The sequence below is a fragment of the Drosophila persimilis genome, unplaced genomic scaffold, assembly GCF_003286085.1.
Source record: "Drosophila persimilis strain 14011-0111.01,24,50 unplaced genomic scaffold, DperRS2 tig00000191-arrow-pilon, whole genome shotgun sequence".
NCBI lineage: Eukaryota > Metazoa > Arthropoda > Insecta > Diptera > Drosophilidae > Drosophila > Drosophila persimilis.
The window spans coordinates 512,424-534,746 of NW_020825298.1; the positions used below are offsets into that span (position 1 = coordinate 512,424).

Sequence of the window (22,323 nt, forward strand, 5' to 3'; positions counted from 1 at the left end):
TAGTTGACAGTCGGCTGACGGAAAGACGGATATGAAAATAGAGAGAAAGAGACAGAGAGAGAAAGTGAGAGAGAGGGTGGCTCTCAATGTGCTGCGTTTTGATTTGGTTTTGGATTTAGATTCATGCAGAGTCATCGTAGTACCTGGAGGTACCACTTCTAGTGCTACGGTGGCCCTAAGTGGCATATGATGGCTTATGGTGCGCGGCCGACAGTTCCGTCCCTCGTTTTCCCATCAAAAACGTCGAGAATGTCACGGGTTATCTGCCCCACGAAAAGACAGTCCTGGGGAGGCGTTCTGCTGAATTCAATAAACCAGGCCCCTCCCCCATCCGCAGGACATTAAAAGTTGCTACTTCCTTCGCCGCCGCTCAATGTACCGTTACTTTCCACGTTCCACGTTCTTCGAGTGAATTAATTCAATTTAATTTAGCCGAAAATTGGAAAAACCGCTTGAGATTCCTTCGCCTTCGGCAGCAATGGCCAGGATGGCCAATTTGCTGCACGGTCGAAAGGTCAACGCTAGTGGACTCCTTACCATCGCAGTCTACAGAAGAGGGTGGCTCTGAGGCGCGGCCAGAGGCGGGGGCTGGGGCTTGGGCGTAGATAGAAAATTCCGAAATGAGTTCCTGGAAAACGACTCAACTTAACTTTAATCAATGAAAACAAAGTGCGGCGCTCTGTTGAATAGCTCAGTCGCTGAGAGCCGAGCGCTGAACTCGGGGCTCGAGTGCTCGAATGAGAGGTGGAGGAGTGGAAATGTCTGTCTGTGCCGTTGCCTTTGGCTGAAGGACATTCTAAATGGAATAATGAAACCACTTTTGCATGTTAACGCCATCAAAAGGCGCGAGACAGAGACGTCACACACGCGGGCACAGACTCTGACTTCCTGGCTTCCTGGCATCCTGCTGCTACCCTCTAGACGAGTGCCGCCCTGGCGACATGTCTGCAACATTATCAAAGGGCAATAGACGAACAAGTGCGACGACTATACGACTACACGCTCCTCATTTCCATCATCATCATCATCATCATCATCATCATCGTTCTCGTTCTCGTTCTCGTTCGCCTTCTCCTCCTGTTGTTAATGTTAACGTTGATGCTAATGTCGTTGATGTTGTGTTTTCATTCTTTATTTTTTTGGGAGGAAAGCCAGGACAGGGCAGGCCGGAACGCAGCATAGTGGAGGCTGTGGAGTGGCGATGTAAATAGTCTGCCAAAGCTGCTGGCCAAGTTAACATAAATTTATGCAAATGCCAAAGTCAACAAGCGTGCAGTGCATAAAACGAGGCAATAGCAAGGCCCAGGGGCAGGGGCAGGGGCAGATGAGATGGCGCACGAGATGAATGAAGGGGGGAGTCGGCCAGCTGAGTGCGTGAGTGAGTGAGTGACTGGTTAAGTGTCTTGTCAAGAGTGGCTAACAAAGACGTCGGGGCTTGTACCCCAGTCCTGACAGGCTCTGCTCTCTGCCCTGCCTCCGCCTCTTCCTCTGCCGCTTCCTCTCTCGATTTTCCCATTTTCACACTGAAAGAAAATTATGCAAAATGCATTAAGATGATTTTTGCTGTTTCCATTCAGTTCTATCCCGACCAATCAGTTTTCAGCTGCAGCTTCCTCTGGCATATCCTCTTCCACATTTGATTCCGATTCAGATTCAGATGCATATGCAGATGTAAACTCGGATACGTCTGCCCCACAGATGCCAATGCCCCCTCCTCTGCCCCTGTCCCTGCTGCTGGTACAAACAGCCAAGCCACAATACAGGCAGGGAATGAAGAGGGAGGGGGCCGTACTTCCATCCACTCGATTGCAACGGCAATGGGAATGGCAACGGCAGCAGCATCACATGTGCAGGTCAAAAGTTGTTTGTTAACAAGTTTTGTGTCATGCCAGGGGCCAGGACCTGGAGCAAAAGCCAGAGGAGCATCTGCAGTCTTCCATCTTCAAGTGGAGCCCGTGTCCGTAACAGGATATGCTCCCGTTATTGCATTGCTTCTTAGTTGTTGTCCTGCTGTTTCCGACAATTCATTTGCATTTCCGTTCTGCCACTCTGCTGCCGTTTGATCTCCTTCCCCAATTGCAAGCGAAATTTTCAACTTCATTTTCGACCATGACACACGCACTCGTACTTCTGTGCGGAGGGTGGGATGCGGTAGAATGTGGGTCAGTAGGGGGAGGCGGGAGCCTGCATAAATAATACCCCCACACATTCGCACCTCGCCAGCTCAACAAGCAGCCTAATCAGCGACTGTCAAGTGTCCGACGGACACTCCACCGAACACCGACGGGTCGGTCGGATGGTTGGATGGTTGGATGGATGGACGGACAAGTGACAAACGCTAATGAAATGTCACTGTCCGTTGAGAGTGGAGAGTCGGGAGTGTGTCAGAGGCAGAGAGGCAGTCGGAAAAACAGTTGGACAGACAGTTGAAAAGGTGGGAAGCTAGTTTTCGTCAATCAGAGTCGAGTGTCCGCCCACGAGAGTTCCGTATCCGTATGTCCAATAACTTTTGTGGTCGAGTGGTCGACGTTGCATTCCTTTGCATATTACGGGGCCGGGCACATTCACTGGAGTTCAATGGGATAACTGATTCCATGGCCGTCGCCTTGCAACAAGGCTCTCCCTCCTGGGTTGGGGCCACACATCAGTCATTGACCAGCTCTTGACATGTGACCGACGTAGCCATCAACAAATCCATTTAAAAGTAACCCCCGGGTCATGTTAGTGTTCGTCCTTATTCTTCCTGTCATCACATCACATCACACGGAATGTCAGCACTGGCGAATGGGAACTGGAATGGGAATGGGAAATCGTGCTGAATGTCACGTCTAAATAGAAAGCAATAACGACTCGCAGTAGTCGGGGCGGAGGCCATCGACTGCGGCTTTATCGAATTGGCCGTATTATGGGCGCATCACGTCGAGGCTCGGGCGGAGTGCCCCTCGGGAATGGAATGGAATGGAATGCAATGGAAGGGAATTCCTGTAACAAATACTCGCAACAAGTAATGCAATATCCGTATCTATTTTTTTGTCCAATTGCAGAAGATGCTGTGCACATCACGGCCATACTCGGCGAAGGCGTCATCTTCAACTGCCATGTGGAGTTCCCCAACGACCATCCGGTGCCATATGTCCTCCAGTGGGACAAGAAGGTGAGCGAAACGGTACGATATCACAGATAACATTTCTTCTCTAAACTCTCTTTTTTACATTACGTTGTTCTGATACGCAAAAAGCAAGAAAAAGTAAGAAACAGTCAGAAAAGACAGACCACCCGTACCCGTACCACGCACGTAAGAGGCGACACAGTAAACGAATTAAATGAATACTACTCTCCTACTACTACTCCTAATGAATACTCTACTCTTCAGTGTGTGTTTCTTTAATACCAATACGTACAAAAAACATACCATTATACTACTCGTACCCGTACTCGTACCCGTACTCGTACCCGTACACGTACTCGTATGAGAACATCCCTTCTCGAATCAGCATTTGTCTTCATTCTTTAGTTCTCGTTTTGTGTTTCTCTTCTGTTCTGTTCTGGCATCCTTTCTGTTCCCTTTGCTAGCCATAAAGCTTCCCTCCGGCTAACGGCTTTCGGCTAACAGTGCTGCAGACCAATAACAGAAATTTGTGATCCGATGTATTCGAATGCATACGCCAGTCCATAGTCCCATGCTTGAGATTACTATCGTGTATTGATCATGTATGATATAAGTGTTTATGTGTTGCCCGATTGGTACTCGTATTTTGCATATCGTATTTTGGTTTCAGTTCAGCTTTCCGTTATCCGTTTTCTGTTCCGATTTCAGTTCAGTTTATATCTTCCATCTGCCTCTCTGGCTTGACCTCTCACCCACAGACACACCTACACGCCATATGGTGATCCTATTAAGCAGCAGGCTTTCTTTCAGCTTCGCAAGCGAATATTCTGCTTGGGATCGGACTCTCATTCTTAAAGTTTACCCACACAACAGACACACACACACACACACTCTGAACACACACACACACACACTCTGAAATGATTATTTTTGCGGCATTCGAATGAAATTTTAATGAAATTATTTGTCAATTGAAGGGCATTGAACGGGCTTCACAGCACCCGGACCCCAAAGAGAGCGAAAGAGAAGAAACTCGATCAAAATATATCAAAAAAATTCACAAACCACCAAAAACCGAAAATATCAAATTCCATTTTGCAAACCAAAACCAAAATCAAAATCAAAAATCGTATCGAAATTCGTTCGCAAATCGTTCGACTCGAAACATATGTACACACAGAAATTTAGCCTTAGCTTAGCGGCTCACTGCAACGAAAACACACAACCAAACAATTTTCCAGCATTTTCCGCATTTTCCGCTCTTGTTATTCTCCTCTCTCATCTATGCAAAAATCCAAAAATCCAAAACAATTAGCCACAACTATTCATAACTGAGCAAAATACTCGTCCACGTACTCGTATTCGTATTCGCATTCGCATTCGCATTCGTACTCGCATTGAAAGCGAATTAGTCACAAATTTTCAAGATTTTCTCCACTCGGAAACCATCACCTATTGCACTCTTAACCCGCACAGACCACCCTCACAGGCGGGCGGCACTGTCGCAGTCGCAGTCGGAGAAATGCTTGACGGAGTTTTGCAGGAATATGCTAATGTTTGGGAAAGTTGAGCCGTAGATAAACAGACGGAAGATTTATTCCGAATTCCATGAGGATGAATGCGAAAACTTTTCAACTCTCCCGCTCTGCCGCTCTGCTACTCTGCCACTGGCCATCAGGACAATCAGTTAGTGACGGATTGGTGGCAGGACTTTCCCAGCATCTCTAGCATATTACTAACTCTGACTCTGCCTTTGCCCTTGCCTTTGCCACTGCCAAACTTTGCCACCAATGCAAATTCCTGTAGGATAAGCAAATTGTATTCCAATCAAATCAGAAAACGAGGCAATCCAATCCTCGTATTAGTCCTCGAAATAGCCAGCACCAAAACACAACCCACCACCCACAGCAATACACTTTGTCATGCCTCATTCTTTTCATACTCTGATGAATTTTCATTTTCATTTGGAATTTTTGTAATATATTGTGTAATTATTTGCATGCCTCTAGTGAGTGGAAAACCAAGTATTTTATTTCTCGTTTATCTCTGCTCTTTCTCGGGAGACATTGCAGCTGCAGCTGTAGCTGCAGTCTGCAGTGTAAACTTTGATGAAGCCAACTAACGTGGGCAACCCCAGCCCCAGCTCAAGCTCAACTTCAACTTTAACCTAAACCTCAACCTCAACCTCAAACAGCTTACTTTCCATAATTTCAAGCACGCCTAAGCCTAGGAAACTAACTTTCTTAGGGGATGGGACTGGGACTGGGACAGGGGCTTCTGCTGCTCTAGTTCTAGGGCGATTGTTGCTGCCGCTTGATAGCGAAGCTCAAGCCAAGCAAAAACTAAGAAAAACCGCAAGGATAATAAAGTGGAAATGCCGACGCTGTGGCCAGGATAAGAATGCGATGGGGATGGGCGTCAAAGTCACGCGGAGAATGCAGTGCAAAAAGTTCTGTCTATGTGTGTGTGGCAGATAACGTCTCCTGCCCTGATCCTGCTCCTGCTATTGCTTCTGCCTTTTTTGCCCAAGTTAAAAGTTTTACAAGCAATTTTAATGCCAAACAAAGTTATAAGTACTGCAAAAAGTATGTTTATGTTTTGTCGCGATAAAAATGCACACACGCGCACACATTCGCCATCGAATGGGGGGGGGGGGGGGGGGGGAGGGGAAAACGAGGGAAAGGAAAACAGTAAATGGCCGAATTAAAGGGATTAACATGGCTTTAGCTTTTAATTTATGCGCTCGTATATCTCCCACTCTCTCTCTCGCACTCGCACTCGCTCTGTACCTTTTTTTCCCCCACATATAATTACATGCATTGCTGGACCATAAAAGTGGAAAAAATAGAAGAATTTCCCTCCGCTTCCGACAGTCGCTCTACATCTGCTTCGTGTGGCAATTCATTAAATGTTGCCTACTTTTGTGCGCTCGCTCTCTCTTTAAAGAAAGAAAATGGCCCTAGAGGGAGAAAGAGGGACAGAGGGAGAAAGTAGTAGAAAGAGACGGCACAGAGAAGAGGCGTCAGAGTCTGGCGTTGCCTTAGTTGCAATCTAAATTAATTGCTACTGAATAAATTAAGCGGAAAAATGTTTGCCAAGCCAACTTATGACGCTTCTGCGAGTGCGAATATTAATTTTGGGCCCACGACCAGGGACCAGGGACCAGGGAACAGGACCTCGTTTGTTGTCTGTCTGTCTCTCTGTCTGTGTGTATGTCCCAGTCCCTGAATGTAACATGACAGAGTCCCTCTGCTCAGCTATGCTCGTGTGCCTCGGATGCCAAAGCAAATTATTTCATACGTCAGCCTAGGAAATTATTAAAACGTCTATAAGTTTTAATAAGCGAGAGACGGAGAGACGCAGAGCTGGAAACCCGCCTCCTATCTATCCTTGCCAGATGGCAGGCAGGAGCAGGCCTCGGTCTAATTACGGAAATAAATCGATTAAGCTCGGCCTGGTGATAACATGGCGTATGAGCAATTTACTTACCAATTATTTATGTATACGCAATTATCTCTCTGTCTCCGTCACTCTCTCGTGCCAATGGCACCTCTTCATATTTGAGTAACAGAGAGAGCGAGAGAGAGAGACAGAGGGAAAGAGACAGTAAAGAATCCTTTTTTCTACCAAGTGTTAATGCTTGGCCGGGTTTTGGCCAACTTCTGGTCATGCGAAAGAATTCGAATCGAAAATGCATTCGGTTCAATGCATTCGTTTTTCCCCAACGTAACCCCCACCCCTGCCCCTGTGGCCTGTGGAGCCAACGAATAAAATAAACAAAGGACATGCTGCAAGCCAGGGGGGACTAGGGCTGAGGGCTGAAGGCTGCCTTTTCGAGGATTGGGGGCGAGTGCAGGTTAACCCCAATTTTTGCTCCTCGCCTCAAAATATTTTACATGCACATTTTTTTTATCTGCACAAGCTAGAATTTCAAATGTATCTCTCTTTTGGCCCCGTCGTTGTTTTAGTTGCCGCCACACACACACACCAACACACACACAGACAGATGATTTATTGTTGCCACCGTGTCCCTGGCACACTGTGTGTGCCCCTGCCTTTGGGGGGCTGTTGATGAGCATGCAAACTGCTGGCGACGAGGCAAGGAAGCAAGGGACAGGCAAGGAAGCGCTGCGCTGAGCGCAGAGACTGGGGAGTGTTCGTGTTGACAGTGAAAACGTGTGGCCATGTCTGTGTACGAGCGAGTATCTGTGTGTGTTCGGTGCGTGTGTTTGTGTGTGTAGTGGAATGTTTACCATGCGGCAGCGCAATTTCTCCACGTTAACGTGATGAGTTTTTGTTTTGACTGTTTGTAGATTTTACTTTCACAACCGTTCCTCCACAGGCACAGACACAGACAGAGTACGGGGACCCAGCTATGTCATTGTATCTGTATATGTAACTGTTCGTATCTGTGTGTTTATGTGTCGCAACTCAATTTATTTCTGACAGTTGCTTAGTTGTTTGCGTTGAGAGAAACTTGAATTTCCGATTAGCGTACGCAGGTTTTTCTTTTCGTTTTTAGTATATTGTACTATGAGCTTTCCCACCTGCTTGCCACTTACAGAGAACATATATAGAATATAGAGACAAATACCATACATAATGCATGCTCCAGTTCGCATCTGTTTGTAGATAGCCGCTTTATAGCTTCAGCCTCAATCTCATCCCAAATCCATAACCTTAGGTTAAACAAAAACTGTCTGCAATCCCCATTCCCCTTGTATCCCGTGAATCCCGTGAATCCCGTGAATCCCGTGTATCCCTTCTATCCTCTGTATCCCGTGAGTCCCGTTTATCCCGTAACATGTCCCAGTGTACGAGTGTATGTAAAAACTGTTCTTCAGACTCCGTTTGTATCGTATGTACAGATGCCATATAGCACCATTCAATGCATATGCATTCGTCGTTACAGTCGAAGATCGAATCAAACCAAACCCCGCGCATCGAATCGAATCTGATGAAGGCTAATGGTTCTCTCATTCTCACAATCCAAAACACAGGGCTCCGATCTGCCCATATACATCTGGTATGAGAGCTATCCGGAGCACATCGAGGAGGGCTACAAGGGACGGGTGTCGCGCGTCTCGCAGGACTCGCCCTTCGGCAGCGCCTCGCTCAACCTCACCAACATCCGGGAGTCCGATCAGGGCTGGTACGAGTGCAAGGTCGTCTTCCTGAACCGCGATCCCAAGCAGCACAAGAACGGTACATGGTTCCACTTAGACGTACATGCACCGCCGCGCTTTAGTGTTACGCCCGAGGATATTATATACGTTAATTTAGGTAAGTAAATGCCTGCCCCCCCTGTCCCCCTGTCCACCTACCACCCAGCCACCTCTATACAGTAAATCATTCCTCTCGAAAAGCAGCCGAACATCAACTTCTCATATTTGGCCGCTCTCCTATTTTCCCCGCTGTCAACGTGCCACAGATTAAGTGGAGTGTGGAGTGAGCCCACCCTCCTCCTAGTCTGTACTTTTGACTGTGTCAAATGGCCGGCAATTTGTTGCAGGGCCCGAATGAGTTTGTCACCTTGGAAATGCCATTCCATTCCCAAGAATGAACTACGAGTCCCAGTCCCGGTTCCAGTCCCCATGCGTCGTAAAAAGTGTGCCATGCCAGGCCATACTTTCGGGGCGGCCCCCAAGGAGTTATGTGCCGCCATTTGTCATCTTCTGAATGGGCAAGGTCCGCTGCTTGCTGCTTGCTGCTTGCTGCTCGCTGCTTGCCGGTCACCGCTCGCCCGAAGAGCATGAAAATCGATAAGCTCTTTATGTTCGCAATCGCATCAAATCAAATTTCCGTCGCTTAATCAAAGTTAAAATGTTTACAAGTCCAAGTGGCAGTCCAAGTCCCCGAGGCTACCCCCGCACCAGCGAAAGCGAAACAAAAGACGTTGCCGGAAATGCGTCGAGAGAAAATGGCGCTGCAGCGCATAAATCAGACACAAGCACACAACGGAGAGGCAGGAATAACAACGAGCCCAGTGAGGCGGCACAAAGTACGAGGATGAGGACGAGGACGAACTGCAACAAAGAGCCTCGACCGGGTATCCCATTGTCTGCTGCAAATGGCGGCAGCGGCAGCAGCTATCACCGTTAGCCGAGGCACAGAGACAAAGCCGTGTGCCACAGTTAACCGGAAGGAGGCAGGGAGCTATGCACATGCACTGCTCCTTTACCCCTTACCCCATACCCCACATTTAGCCACATTTCGCATCAAATGAAACCAAAAAGCGTAACAATTGCCACCACTTACCTTATTAATTTCTCGTTCTCGTTCTCGTTCTCATTCTGCCTCTCTCTCTCAATGGATGGCATGGTCCTGATCCTGGCGTTTCCTTGCAGGTGATTCAATTATACTCAATTGCCAGGCTGATGGCACACCGACCCCGGAAATACTCTGGTACAAGGATGCCAATCCCGTCGACCCCTCGCCCACGGTGGGCATCTTCAACGACGGCACCGAGCTCCGGATCTCGACCATACGGCACGAGGACATCGGAGAGTACACTTGCATTGCACGCAATGGTGAGGGGCAAGTCTCCCATACGGCCCGTGTTATAATCGCGGGCGGCGCTGTAATCATGGTAAAAACCTAAATACAAATGAATTACTTTTGAGATACATAATTGAATTGAATTGAAAGTCGTACACTCTTGAGTACAACAAAATTCGTATGCAAAAGAAGAGCAGGGTAGAGGGAGCCCGTGCACTGGGGAGTCATTGGCCATGAGTCTCGCTTTGAGGTTTGCTAATAGTCTCTATGTATATTCTCTCCACCCACCGATTCCCGCCTCCCCACCACATTCCCGCCACCCCAATTCTTGATTTCCCCGATATTCCGCGATAAAAGGATAAGGCCGCGCCCGACAAGCACGCACGCACCAAGTCCCAGGCGAATGCCATCAATGAGAGATTTGCTATAAGAGTAAGTGCTGAACTCTATTCTACTCTCATCTTCTGTTTGCATTCCGCATATACTGCATATACGGCATATACTGCATATAATCTGTTCAACGCTTTTCCATTAACCTAGCCGAAGATTCTCCTCTGCGTCCTCGCAGTCCATCCCTATCCCATCCTCAACGAAATTCAAATTCAAAGCAAACTAATCACTCCAAAGGCTTTGCGGCTGCAACCAGCAGCAGGGCTAGGGCTTCAAAAATCACCAGACCAAACCCTGTCCAGGACGTGAAGAGCCCCCCAGCACTCCCCCACTCCAGTCCGATTCTGAGATCTGATTCCTAGAACCCAGAAAACGCGGCAACCGAAAACGCGGCTAAAAGCGTGAGCCCCAGAAACGGGAGGAAAAAAATTGTAACGAGCGTGAAACTTTTTTTGTGCCTTCGTGGCCCTAAAACGCAGTGGATGGATGCTTCGTGCCCCGTATGCAACATCTCCATTCCGTCGTCTCTCCATTTACAAGCGAAAAAGGGAGTCCGCGCAAAACTGTGACCCCAACGGAACGGCATAGCTGCAAGCAGCAGGAGAGTAGCAACTCCTCGAACAGAGAACTCCGTGTGCGCCAGGCATACTCTTAACATGGTCATTCGCCTGGTCTGGTCTCGCATCCCCAGCCCATCTCTCATTGCCGGCTACCCTTCCGCAGATCCCCCTATTTACAATGGAGCACACAACATGCCCTCCTCTACCTTTGCACACTCTTCTTTCTCCCCTTCTCGCGTGTGTGGGTACTAGTCGGCAGTGGTACGTACGACCATAGCATACTTTTGTGCGCTCCCCGCTAATGCATTTGCATTTCGGGTTATTTACAGTTGGCCATACGCTACTCCGAGGCCACTGCCACTTCTTCCACTACTTGCACTACTCCCACTCATATTTCTTGCTGCCTTCGTTCGCGTTGGCTTGAACTTTGACCTTTTGTGACCTATTGGGGGGCACTTGGAGCTTAGAGGCAGACGAAGACCAAGACGAGGACATACCTCGAAAGCAAACTTCAATTACTGCAATTGCCGCATTTTGTGAGGCAATCTTCGCATAAATATTGCAATAACATTTATCTGTATCTGTGGCCACAGGCCGGGTGGACAGTTTATAGATGGCCAACACACACACACACACACACACACACACTTATATGGGGGGTTTCAATTCAATTTACGAGCCTATTCCGGCCCGCAGTCAACCCACATCAGCCCCACATCACAGCAGTTCTGCCATAACTAAAACTAATTCAAATGAAACATTCTGCAAGCAAATTGCCCAAAAGCAAAATCAAAATCCAAAGCAAACGCAAATGTGCCCATTAAATAACCGAAAGGACGAACAACAGGCAGAGAATGCACTCATGCAATTACCCAGAGCCAGAGCAATAGCCAGACCCAGAGTAGGGCTGGGAGCCAGGACATCACGGATCGTGGGGGAATGGAGGGAATAGAGGGGAGAGAGGGAAAAGAGGGTTCCTAATGTTCGCTTCTGACATTTGACTGACAAGTTGTCAATGGCAGTCAGCAGTGGAGGAGCAGTGGGGCAGTGGAGCCGTGGAGAAAAGGGGAGCATTTCATAGTTGTGACAGCAGAAATGTTATTTCTCATGAGTCGAAGCGAAACGTGGAGTGGAGTGAAAAAGCGACTGCACACACAAAGGATATCGATGACGGCGACAGCCAAAAATTAGCTGTCAAGCTCCATGACAAGTTCCAGAACTCATTCTGTTCCATCGAAGAGGGGATTTAGGGTTAAAGTTACGGCGCTCATGATTTGAATTAGTCAAACAGTCCACAAAAAACAGTCAACAGTCAACCGTCATAAGTTTGCAGGTCATCCCACGGTTCAGATTTGTCTAAAGGGATTCTTTTTTGTCTCTCTTTCCTTTCAATCGACCGACAGGTGCCGCCCACCAACCAAACGAAGCTCGAGGGCGAAAAAGTGATATTCTCATGCGAGGCTAAGGCGATGCCCGGCAACGTGACCGTCCGCTGGTTCCGCGAGGGATCGCCGGTGCGCGAGGTCGCGTCGCTGGAGACCCGTGTCACCATTCGCAAGGACGGATCCCTCATCATCAACCCCATCAAGCCGGACGACTCGGGCCAGTACCTGTGCGAGGTGACCAACGGCATCGGCGATCCGCAGAGTGCCTCCGCCTACCTCAGCGTCGAATGTGAGTGCAGCCATCGCATTGCTCCTCGATTCCGGCCATTATCAATTTTCCTTCACACACTCCACCCTCCACAGATCCTGCCAAGGTCACGTTCACGCCAACGGTGCAATATCTGCCCTTCCGGCTGGCAGGAGTCGTCCAGTGCTACATCAAGTCGAGTCCCCAGCTGCAGTACGTGACCTGGACGAAGGACAAGCGCCTGCTGGAGCCCTACCAGATGAAGGACATCGTGGTGATGGCCAACGGGTCGCTGCTCTTCACGCGCGTCAACGAGGAGCACCAAGGCCAGTACTCCTGCACGCCCTACAATGCCCAGGGCACGCACGGCGCCTCCGGCTTCATGGACGTGCTGGTCCGCAAGCCGCCGGCCTTCACTGTGGAGCCTGATACGCTCTACCAGCGCAAGGTCGGCGACAGCGTCGAGATGCACTGCGACGCCGTCGAGGCGGAGGGCACCGAGCGGCCCACCATCAAGTGGCAGCGCCAGGAGGGCGAGCAGCTGGCCGACTCGCAGCGCAACCGCATCAAGATCTCCGGCGGCAACATGACCATCGAGAACCTGCGGCGCGAGGACTTTGGCTACTACCAGTGCGTCGTGTCCAACGAGGTGGCCACCTTGATGGCCGTCACGCAGCTGGTGATCGAGGGCACCCAGCCGCATGCCCCCTACAACATCACCGGCAAGGCCACCGAGTCCTCCATCACGCTCCAGTGGCTGCCCGGCTACAGCGGGGGCTCCGAGTACAAGCAGGACTACACGATCTGGTTCCGCGAAGCGGGCGTCAACGACTGGCAGACCATCTCGGTGACGCCCTCGGGCAGTACCCAGGTGACCATTAACGGCCTGGCCTCCGGCACCACCTACGAGTTCCAGGTGGTGGGTCGCAACGTCCTCGGCGACGGGATGATGAGCAAAGTGATGACCGTGCGGACGCTGGGTGAGTTTTGCTTGTTCCTCAGATCCTCCTTTGCATTTAGTACTTTTTGCTTTGGCTATTTTCCTTTTGCTCCTTTTGCTCGTTTTGGGTTCCTTTTGCTGCAATCGTCCCAGCATCGTATGCACATTGTTCTATCATGAAAAACCTATGCACTAGAGGAGACTCGATCCACAAGCCCGCCAGCCCACAAGTCCACAGTTGGGGCTTCGGGGTCGAGGCCCTCTCTACTTTGGATTGGCTCTAACATAACGCTCTTGTTTTTCTCTCGTTTTCTTCTCTTTTTCTCACGATCTCCATCGATCTCCAACCAAAACCAAACCGCTACTCGATCTCTAACTTTCTCATACTAATCATGCGCCGCAATCAAATGCAATACCAAAAAATGCAATGCCAAAACTCAACATCGACTCTCACTCGCGCATTGAATCTCGAATTTTTCTTGCTGACGTTGGATGCCACCATTGAAAAATTCGAATTCAATCCAATAGAAGACGCTCCGGCAGCGCCACGTAATGTCAAGGCTGCAACACAACCGCCCGACTCATTCTTTCAGCTAATGCCAGACGAAGCTGGTAAGAGAATCAACCAACAAAAACCAAAATCAACAAACCAAAACACCCAACAAGCAAAAACCAAAAACTAAAAACCGAAAACCAAAAACCAAAATCCTTAGTCAAGTAAATGCGAATGCGTATGCGTATGCATTGTAGATGTAAATAAGAAACAAAACACGAGGACCCCAACCACAATTACAAGGATTAAAACTATGAATGAACTTAATGACGAATGCTTTTGATAACGGAATGCTTTTGCTGATAACAAGAGGCAGACAATGCGATGAAAGAGCCCTCGGGGAGACCGCAAAAGTGGCATTCATGTGTGGTGCAGTGTATCTGCCTTCCTTCCTTCCTTCCTTCCTTGCCTGACTGAACTGATGAGTGGAGTGTAGTGTCTAAATATACGCGTATATTTTTAAATTATCGGGAACTAAGTACAAAAGGGATAAGGCTAGACCACAGACCCCCTCCCCCTCCCGCCCACGCAGAGTCCCAAAAAATATTCAATATTCATTTCGGGAACAATTAAATATTCAAACCAATTATACAACGCAGGAAAGTAGGAAATGGGGATAGTGGATAGGGGATTGGGGATTGGGGGATTAGGGGATGATCTGCCCTCAATCTGCTCAGTGGAGCCCTGCTCCACGGTTTTATTGGCTGCCAAAGCACGCCCCAAATTCGCGCCATTTCCCACGGGGCATAATTTCTGCCACATGTGCGATGCAGAGGGCAGGGGCACGGCTTGTTTTGTGCTGTGCTGTGGAGGATGCGATGTCCGGACTCTGCTCTGGCTGTGAATATTACATTTCACGCACGCACACACAAACACACACACACACAACGTGTGTCTATGTGTGTATGCGTTCGAGCGAACCGTTCGCAGCGTAATTAAAACAGTTTGTCCCACATTTAATTATTTAAATTAATTGAACTGTTTTTACAACTGTGCCCCGACCGAGGCGGGGAGCCGTGGAGCCGTGGAGCTGCCTTCGTTGTCGTGTTTCGTGTCTTGCAGGTCGTGCGGTCGATATGACAACGCCCACGCCCCATGCCCCACGCCCCATGCCCCATGAGGGTGGTATAATTTAAACAACCATATTACCAAATGCCGAGGCACATTTAACAAGGATACCTCCGACCTGCTGCTCCCCCTCTTCTCTGTCCTGGCCGCCCATTGCGGGCGCAGTAGGTGCGGCAATTTGAATGCCTTTGTCGACGTTGCCGCGTGTTTTTCCAACCGCTTTGCGATAATAGTTAATTTTATACTCCCCCCCATACCTGCCCCCTCCCCCACCCGCTCAGTAGCAGTCTCTCGCTCTCCCTCACTCTCTTGGTCTGTAGTTTATCCCCTACATACACCCCCTAGTTGTACCCTCCCCGCCTGCTGTATATAAGAACAGACACACACACACACACACACACACACACACAAATAAATGTTTTCCCCCCATTTAGCGTATTTAATTTACTTGCATTAGTATCTGTGTGTATCTGTGTGTGTGTTTATGGGTATAGATGTGTGTGCTCGTAGCATATGTGTGTGTATCAGTGCGTGTTTTGGCGCACGCGTATGTTCAAAAAATAAGGGAAACAGCAGCAGAAGCAGAGCCAGAAGCAGCAGCAGCAGCAGAAGCAACAAAATAACAACAACAGAAAAACGCCAGAAACAACCAAATAACAAAAAAAAACTACAACAACAACAACGAACGAACGAACGAACGAACGAACAGTAGAAACTCTGGCGGTGGCAACTCTAGCGGCAAATGTGCGCTGTGTTGTGTAATGCAACCCTGGATTTCGTGTACGTGTGTACCTTTTTTTGGCGCTTGTAACGAAACACCTTCAGAAACAACCATCATCCGCAAACGCAACGCCCGCCCATTCAGATTCAGCCACCCACTACTCTACAGACACAACACCAACACCACGCGCCCCATCCCCACCCCACCCCCGCCTCATCCTCATTCTCAGCCGCCCTCACACACACACAAACAAATACAACTAGCAGCAGCAGCAGAAATTGTATTTCTTTTTGGCTTTTATTTTCGTTTTTTTGTGCTTTATTTTTCTTATAATATTTTTCCTCTTTTTTTTTTTTTAAATCGTGCATAAAACATCAACGGTAAACCATTTGCCACCGCCCTCCGCCACACCCACACCCACACCCACTCCCATACCCTCCTTTCAAACGGAAGGACGTGCGTGCACGTGAATGTCAGTGTGTGTGTCCGTGCCGCATTTGTTTATGTCAAGCAATTTTCATACGCCATGTAGACCCTGACGCTGGCACGCTGGCACGATGGCACGGTGGCACGGTGGCACGGTGGCATGTGGAACAGTTCTGTGTTCAGTGTTCGGTGCGTGCTGCTGCTGCTGGCAGGGCTTGTTGGGCTTGTTGTTTTATCCTTGCGCCGCAGCGCTTAAAAATTAATAACAACAATGCGAGGCAGCAGCAGAAGCAACAGCAGAAGCAGCAGCACGCTACTTGAACAGTTGCAAATTTCCGCCACTGACATTCGACAAAATAAACCAAGTGGAGCAGCTATCGCCTGCTCGACTAGACGATACCCAGCAGCAGTGTGCAGAACTCTCTTCTGAGTGCGGACTAGGCATACCCTTCCTAAAGCAGCGGCAAAAGTTGGAGCTTGAAGCATGCAGCAAATGCATGTCAAGGCTGATTACACACAACCACACACACACACACGCACACACACACTCTCTGACTGAAACACACATATGTACAGATGTACATATGTACGTACGTTGAGCATTTATGAATATTCAATGCATTTCACTGTCATAATTGCAGCTGGGGCTCGGTATGTGCCTCCTTCTTGGAGGTCGACCTCTGGTCTCGGTCTCTGATTTGCATTCCGTCAAGGTAAACCAATTGACTGCTGGATCTTGAGTGATTGCCTCTCACCCGCAAGCCGGTGTGGCCCGACCTTTTGGAACTCCTGACCCCCCAATACACACCCACTGTACACCCCACAACAGAGGGCTTTAGTAGTTTAGTATTTCGGTTGTTGGATTGCACTTTTCTATTATTGCACTTTTCCTCATTTCGGGCTGCACTCTCTGTAATTAATCTTTAAAACATCTTACTGGATTTTTCGATTTGATTTGTGATCATTTTCGTTCTGTTTTCTGTTCTGTTTCCGTTTTATTTGCAGACCTTTTAGCATATTTTGACATTTTCTTTCACACCGATTCGCGGGGCAAGCTAGTTTATTCGCCACCCAGATTGAGAGTGAAAGGTACTCGTATTAAAAACATATCACATATCCCATATCGCACACCATACCCCGCATATATACCCGTCAATAATTTTACAGCATTTCCCGCTCCCCTGGCCAACATGTTGCAGGTCCCTCTTAAGTAATGTCTCTGTCTTGCGGCACAGCCTGTAATTCCACAATTCCTGCAGCTGCAGATTTACTGCCTCTGCGGGTGCCACACCTACCATCCACAGCACACAGTGTGTGCCACAGTGCCAGAGTGCCACAGTGCCACTGCCACTGCCACTGCTGCAGTCATAAATAACATTTAACCGTGCGGCGCCTCACAGGGTCGCGATGCCCAGTCCCGTACCCTTTGTGTACCCTGTCGTGTCTACCCTTGACATTTTTACAGTGTCTCCGTCCGTCAGTCCGTTTGTACGTTTGTACGTCCGGCCGTCTGCTGTGTCTACCCATCTCATTTAGGCCTTCCTTGGTCCGTGCGCCTTTCCCTGCCGTACGCCATCCCCATTTTATGTCTTTTTATGTTTGTCACTTGTCTCGTTTATGTTATGTCAAATCTGCGCACATTTTTTATACGGGCCATGGGCCAAAGGGTTGTCGTTGCGCCCCACCTCCCCCACTCCAAGGATCCACCTCCAGCTACTGCTCTTTCTGCCGCCATTCGCATAATCAACTTTTGATATATGCAAGACAGAGTGTAGAGTGTATATGCGCTTTCAAATCTCCCGAGAGAGCTCTTTAAAAGCATTTTTAATTAGAATACATACATATATAATGAGCGTGGCATTTTTCGTTAGCGTTTCATAATAAATGGCTTGCACTTATTGCCACACGTTCGCAAATCCCCCGTTTTCCCATTCCCCCGTTCCCCCCTTCCAACTCATCTGTTATCCTGCAGCTTTTTGGGGGAGCCCCCATCTCGTTCCTGCTGTTGTTCCGCTTGTGCTGCTGCGCTTTACCCCAAAAAATTCAAACGAAATTCCCCCGCATTTGCACCGTCAGCGTCAGCGTTCATCTAAGCAGCCATCCCCACACCAACACACGCACACAATGACAGACTGATACGAGCTAGCACACACCGATACAAGCAAACGCACACACAGATGCATGGCACACATCGGTTTATGCTGTTGAAAATTTCATAAGCGCCGTTGGGAGCCTCCGTCGGAAGGAGGACGCTGAAGAGGAGGAGCAGCTGTAACCTGGGGGACATTTTACATGACATATCGTATTGTGTCTCTTATTTCTCCAAGCTGTTTTAATTTGCATTTGCATGTGCGACATCCCCCACCCGATCCGATACCCTGGAGATCGACCGACCGACCGGCAGTTAATTGCATCGAGCACGAGTTCTCACAAATCACCAGCGAGAGGAGGTCCTGCCACCCGAGAGACAGAGAGTGAGAGAGAGAACTCACTGAGAATTCAGGTTATCCATGGCCTGTCCGTCTAGGCCCGTAATTTGTATCTGTATCTGGCCATGGCCTAGGCTCTAGCCAGACAGACAGACAGACACCAGAGTGTTCGTCTCCATGTCCGTGTAGTCCTCGTCCGTTGTTGTTGTTGTTGTTCCTGTTGTTGCTGTTGCTGTTGCTGTTGCTGTTGCATGGACATGTACTCGTATATTTTTATCATTTTTCCGTTGTGATGCCGAACGGATGTTTGGGTTTGGGGACAAGTATTCAAATACGAAAATGGAAAGTTTTATGTGTGTATGCTAATTAAAATGTGTTTTTGTCAATCCCTTTTCGCCCAGTAAATCCCATTCCCATGACTCCTTCTCCTCCTCCTCCTCATTCTTGTTCTTGTTCTTGTTGCCGCTTTCCTCGTCATGAATAAATGCATGGTGCAAAAAGAAAGTAAAAAGACGCAAAAAAAAGTAAAAGGGTTGTCTGTGCGCTGGCAAGAGTTGCAAAAAGCCAAATGGAAATTTCATAAAGCTTTTAAGCGAAACGAAAGAGGAAAAAAAGTAAATGTAATAAAATAAATAAAAGAATCTAAAACAAAGCAAGACCCGGGGATGAGCCGGTGCAGGACACACCCTTCGGAATTAGTTGGATGATAATATTTTCAGAAGGGAATTAAATAGCTATTAGATCTATCGCCCGAAGAAGGATACAAGTTAGTGCGGGACTCAAGCTTTCGATCCGAATGAATGTACTTTCTCTGAGGGAAAACCCAGCCAAGCGGCGAAGGCAATGCGGAAAGGTAATAAAAGGGCAACGCGGACTCCGCGGAAACTCGGAAAATTCCTCGCGTAAATAAACAAAGCATAAAATGAAATGCAAATAAATCAAAAATAATGCAAACGATTTAGCCACCCCCCCTCGGAAAGGTGTACGAGTGTGTTGGATTTTGAAATTGAAAATGGGGTCTGGTCTGGTATACACGGGATGGGAATTCCCTTCAACACTTCCACTTCCTGTAACATACTAATTCTCTCTTTTTCTCTCTCCCGTCCTCTCCCCTCCCCTGTGTCTCTTCCGAACCCAAAATGTCGTTGCAGGTCCAAAGCCCGGGCCCCCACGGAACGTGTCCGTCACGGAGGTGTCCAACGGATTCCTCATCACGTGGCAGTCGCCGCTGGAGCGGGCGCACATCGTCAAGTTCTACACGATTAAGTACCGCACGGACGCCCAGTGGAAGACGTTGAACCGCGGACAGATACGGCCGGAGGAGACGCAGTATCTAGTGAAGAACCTGGTGGGCGGACGGACCTACTACTTCCGGGTGCTGGCCAACTCGGAGAAATCGTACGAGTCCAGCGACGAGGTGAAGTTCCCCGTGCCGGCACGTGTCAAGCATAAAGCTATAACCGCCGGCGTCGTTGGGGGCATCCTGTTTTTTATTGTTGCGATCATTTTATCGGTTTGTGCCGTAAAAATTTGCAATAAACGTAAACGACGAAAACAGGAAAAAGGTAACACTGAGGCCCAGAGCTAACACACACACTTGAAATGGTTTTTGATGACATTCTCCGATAACTTTTGATAACTGATAACTGATAAATGATAATGATATGATACTGCCTACTGCTAATGATACTACTAAGATGATACTTACTGATGATCTGATCCCTACGATATACTCTCTAATACCAGTAATAACCAGAATAGCGATTGATGATGTGTTCTTGTTGTTGTCTAATGAACCCACTAAATACAGCCACTAACATGGCCAACAGCCCTACAGTGCAGTGCATTGCCTTTTATCAGTTCTGCCTTTTGAGTTTTCACCGACGCCGACAGTATTGGAGTATGGAAGCGCCCCTTCCATTAATCGGCATTCGGGTTACTCGGTTTATTCGACAACAAAAACACATTTGAGACCTGCATTTGAGACCAATGTTCCATTCTGTTCTGTTCTGTTTTGCTGAAGAGTAATCGTAAAAGTAAAAGTAAATTATTTGTGGCAAAACAATCGGAAATTCTCCATAAATTATGCCTGTGTCTGAGCGAATATTTTCGTACATATTTTCGTTGTAGTTTGTTGCAAGTAAAATTCAGTTGCAATTTGGCAAAATTTGGCAAAAAAAAGAGCGTTACTGCAAAATTTCTGTATATAATATTTACATACTAATTGGATTTTGGTTTTATGTTTGCTTTTCCTGTTTGGTTTTCTTTGGTTGTTATCTTGAGTTCTGTCTGGGTCCTTCCCCTGTCCTCCCCTACAATCCAAGACGAACCCAAGACGAAACACTGGTCCGCTGGTCCAGGACTCCCGCCCGTACAGAGTGTAGACAAAAAAAGATGCATTCCCCCAGCTCTTAGTTCGAAATTGGCCATCGCATCAATCCTCAAGTTATCCATTTACGTTTGCATTCCATTAAATTATGTTTTAGTTTCGCATCATTGGCGGATCTTCTGTTCGGGATTACCTGAGTATCTTTTCTTCTGTTCTGACTTCATAGTGCATTTTATTTCTGAAATTCAACGCATGTACATATAAATAGTTATTGCAACTTTAGTTAAGCATTAAGGAGGATTCAGCCGCCAGCAGAAAGACGATAAATCGATTAAGCTCCACCCACGGCCCACGGCCCACGGCCAAGGCCCCAACAGACCCCCGGGCTACTCTCTCTCCCGTGTCCCCTCTTGAAGCGGAAATTGAATATGCCAGGGCCTTCATTATGTTCGATATTCGCTGGATATACGCGTTTAATGTAATCGAATCGAAACGAATCGAGCCTCGTGCCGTACGTGTGTGCATATGGAATATGGAACCGACCAAGCCTCGCTCCTCGTCTGTCTCTCTGCCTTTGTCATTGGTTTTTGCTTTAATCTGTATTTTAAGTGGATTAATTAATGTTGCGTTGTTTAAATCAATTATTTATGTATTCTTTTCGGAGCCACCACACACTTACACACAAAAAAGACGGAAAAGACAGAAAAACAGGACAATTTCGCAGCCCCATTAGCTGTGAAATATTATGTATGTGCGATACATACGAATACACTCGTATTCCACTATAGAAAACACATTGTTTTTTGATTTATTCCTTTGTTCTTTTAACGCTGTGGCAACCCACACACCCACACACGCACACACACACACACACACACACTAGCCACAGACAGAGTGAGAGTGAGAAAAAGAGATACATACGTACATATATACAGAATTAACGTTGAATCTGATAAAAAAAAATAATACCACAAAATACCTTTATCCGCGAATTATATTGACAAAAGCATGTTCTTGGCCAAATCGTCGTTGTTTCTGCCCAGGGCTGAGTTCATGCTGGATAAAGGTATTTCAGAGATGTACAAAATACAATCTACATCTATGTACATGGCGCACAGGCGCTCATTTATATAGGGCACAATACTGGGCAGACGTTTTTTGTAAACAATTCACGCACAAAGATGGTAAAAAAGGCCCGCAATCCCACGTAGAAATTGAACATGGCCAAAAGCCGGAAGACCGAAAGGTCGAAAGCTCAAAAGGCCTCTTCCAAGCATAAAATGATCGCTCCGACAAAAGTCACTGATGATCGGTCCGCCCTGTGCAGATTGCCTTGTGTCCTGCCACATGCCTGCCCAAGATCCTCCCCCTCGTTGTGCAGGTATGTGGCAGGGCCATATCTCCATACAACATGTGGACGCAATGCACTCAGAAAAGGCCCCACCCGAACCCCAAGACCCTCGCAAAAAACAAAAACAAAAAACAAAAAACAAAAAAGAAATAAAAACAACGACACAGCGCGCAAGGGTAAGTTTTTGTTATCATATTAAAAATCGATGTCGTGTGCAACCACCGATCCTGAAGTTACTGACAACAAAACTAAAAGGTTATTTTCAGACGCGTCCAGTCCCTCGCCAACTTAACCAATCTAACAACCAATCAATCAAT

At 47.8% G+C, this 22,323-nt stretch overlaps 1 protein-coding gene across 5 annotated transcripts in view; it reads left to right on the forward strand.

Annotated features, from left to right (window-relative positions):
* The window catches only part of LOC6595613 (protein turtle), a 42,570-nt gene that overhangs the window by 14,772 nt on the left and 5,475 nt on the right, over nt 1-22,323 (forward strand). For 3 of the 5 annotated variants that reach the window (XM_026988165.1, XM_026988167.1, XM_026988164.1), the window contains exons 4-10: nt 3,045-3,166; nt 8,110-8,392; nt 9,457-9,698; nt 11,961-12,231; nt 12,306-13,169; nt 13,658-13,741; nt 19,478-19,891. In XM_026988165.1, coding sequence (XP_026843966.1) covers nt 3,045-3,166; nt 8,110-8,392; nt 9,457-9,698; nt 11,961-12,231; nt 12,306-13,169; nt 13,658-13,741; nt 19,478-19,891 — 2,280 coding nt within the window. Of the gene's footprint in view, nt 1-3,044; nt 3,167-8,109; nt 8,393-9,456; nt 9,699-9,964; nt 10,040-11,960; nt 12,232-12,305; nt 13,170-13,657; nt 13,742-19,477; nt 19,892-22,323 lie in introns of all 5 variants that reach the window. The other 2 variants (XM_026988166.1, XM_026988163.1) reach the window with 2 other exon arrangements.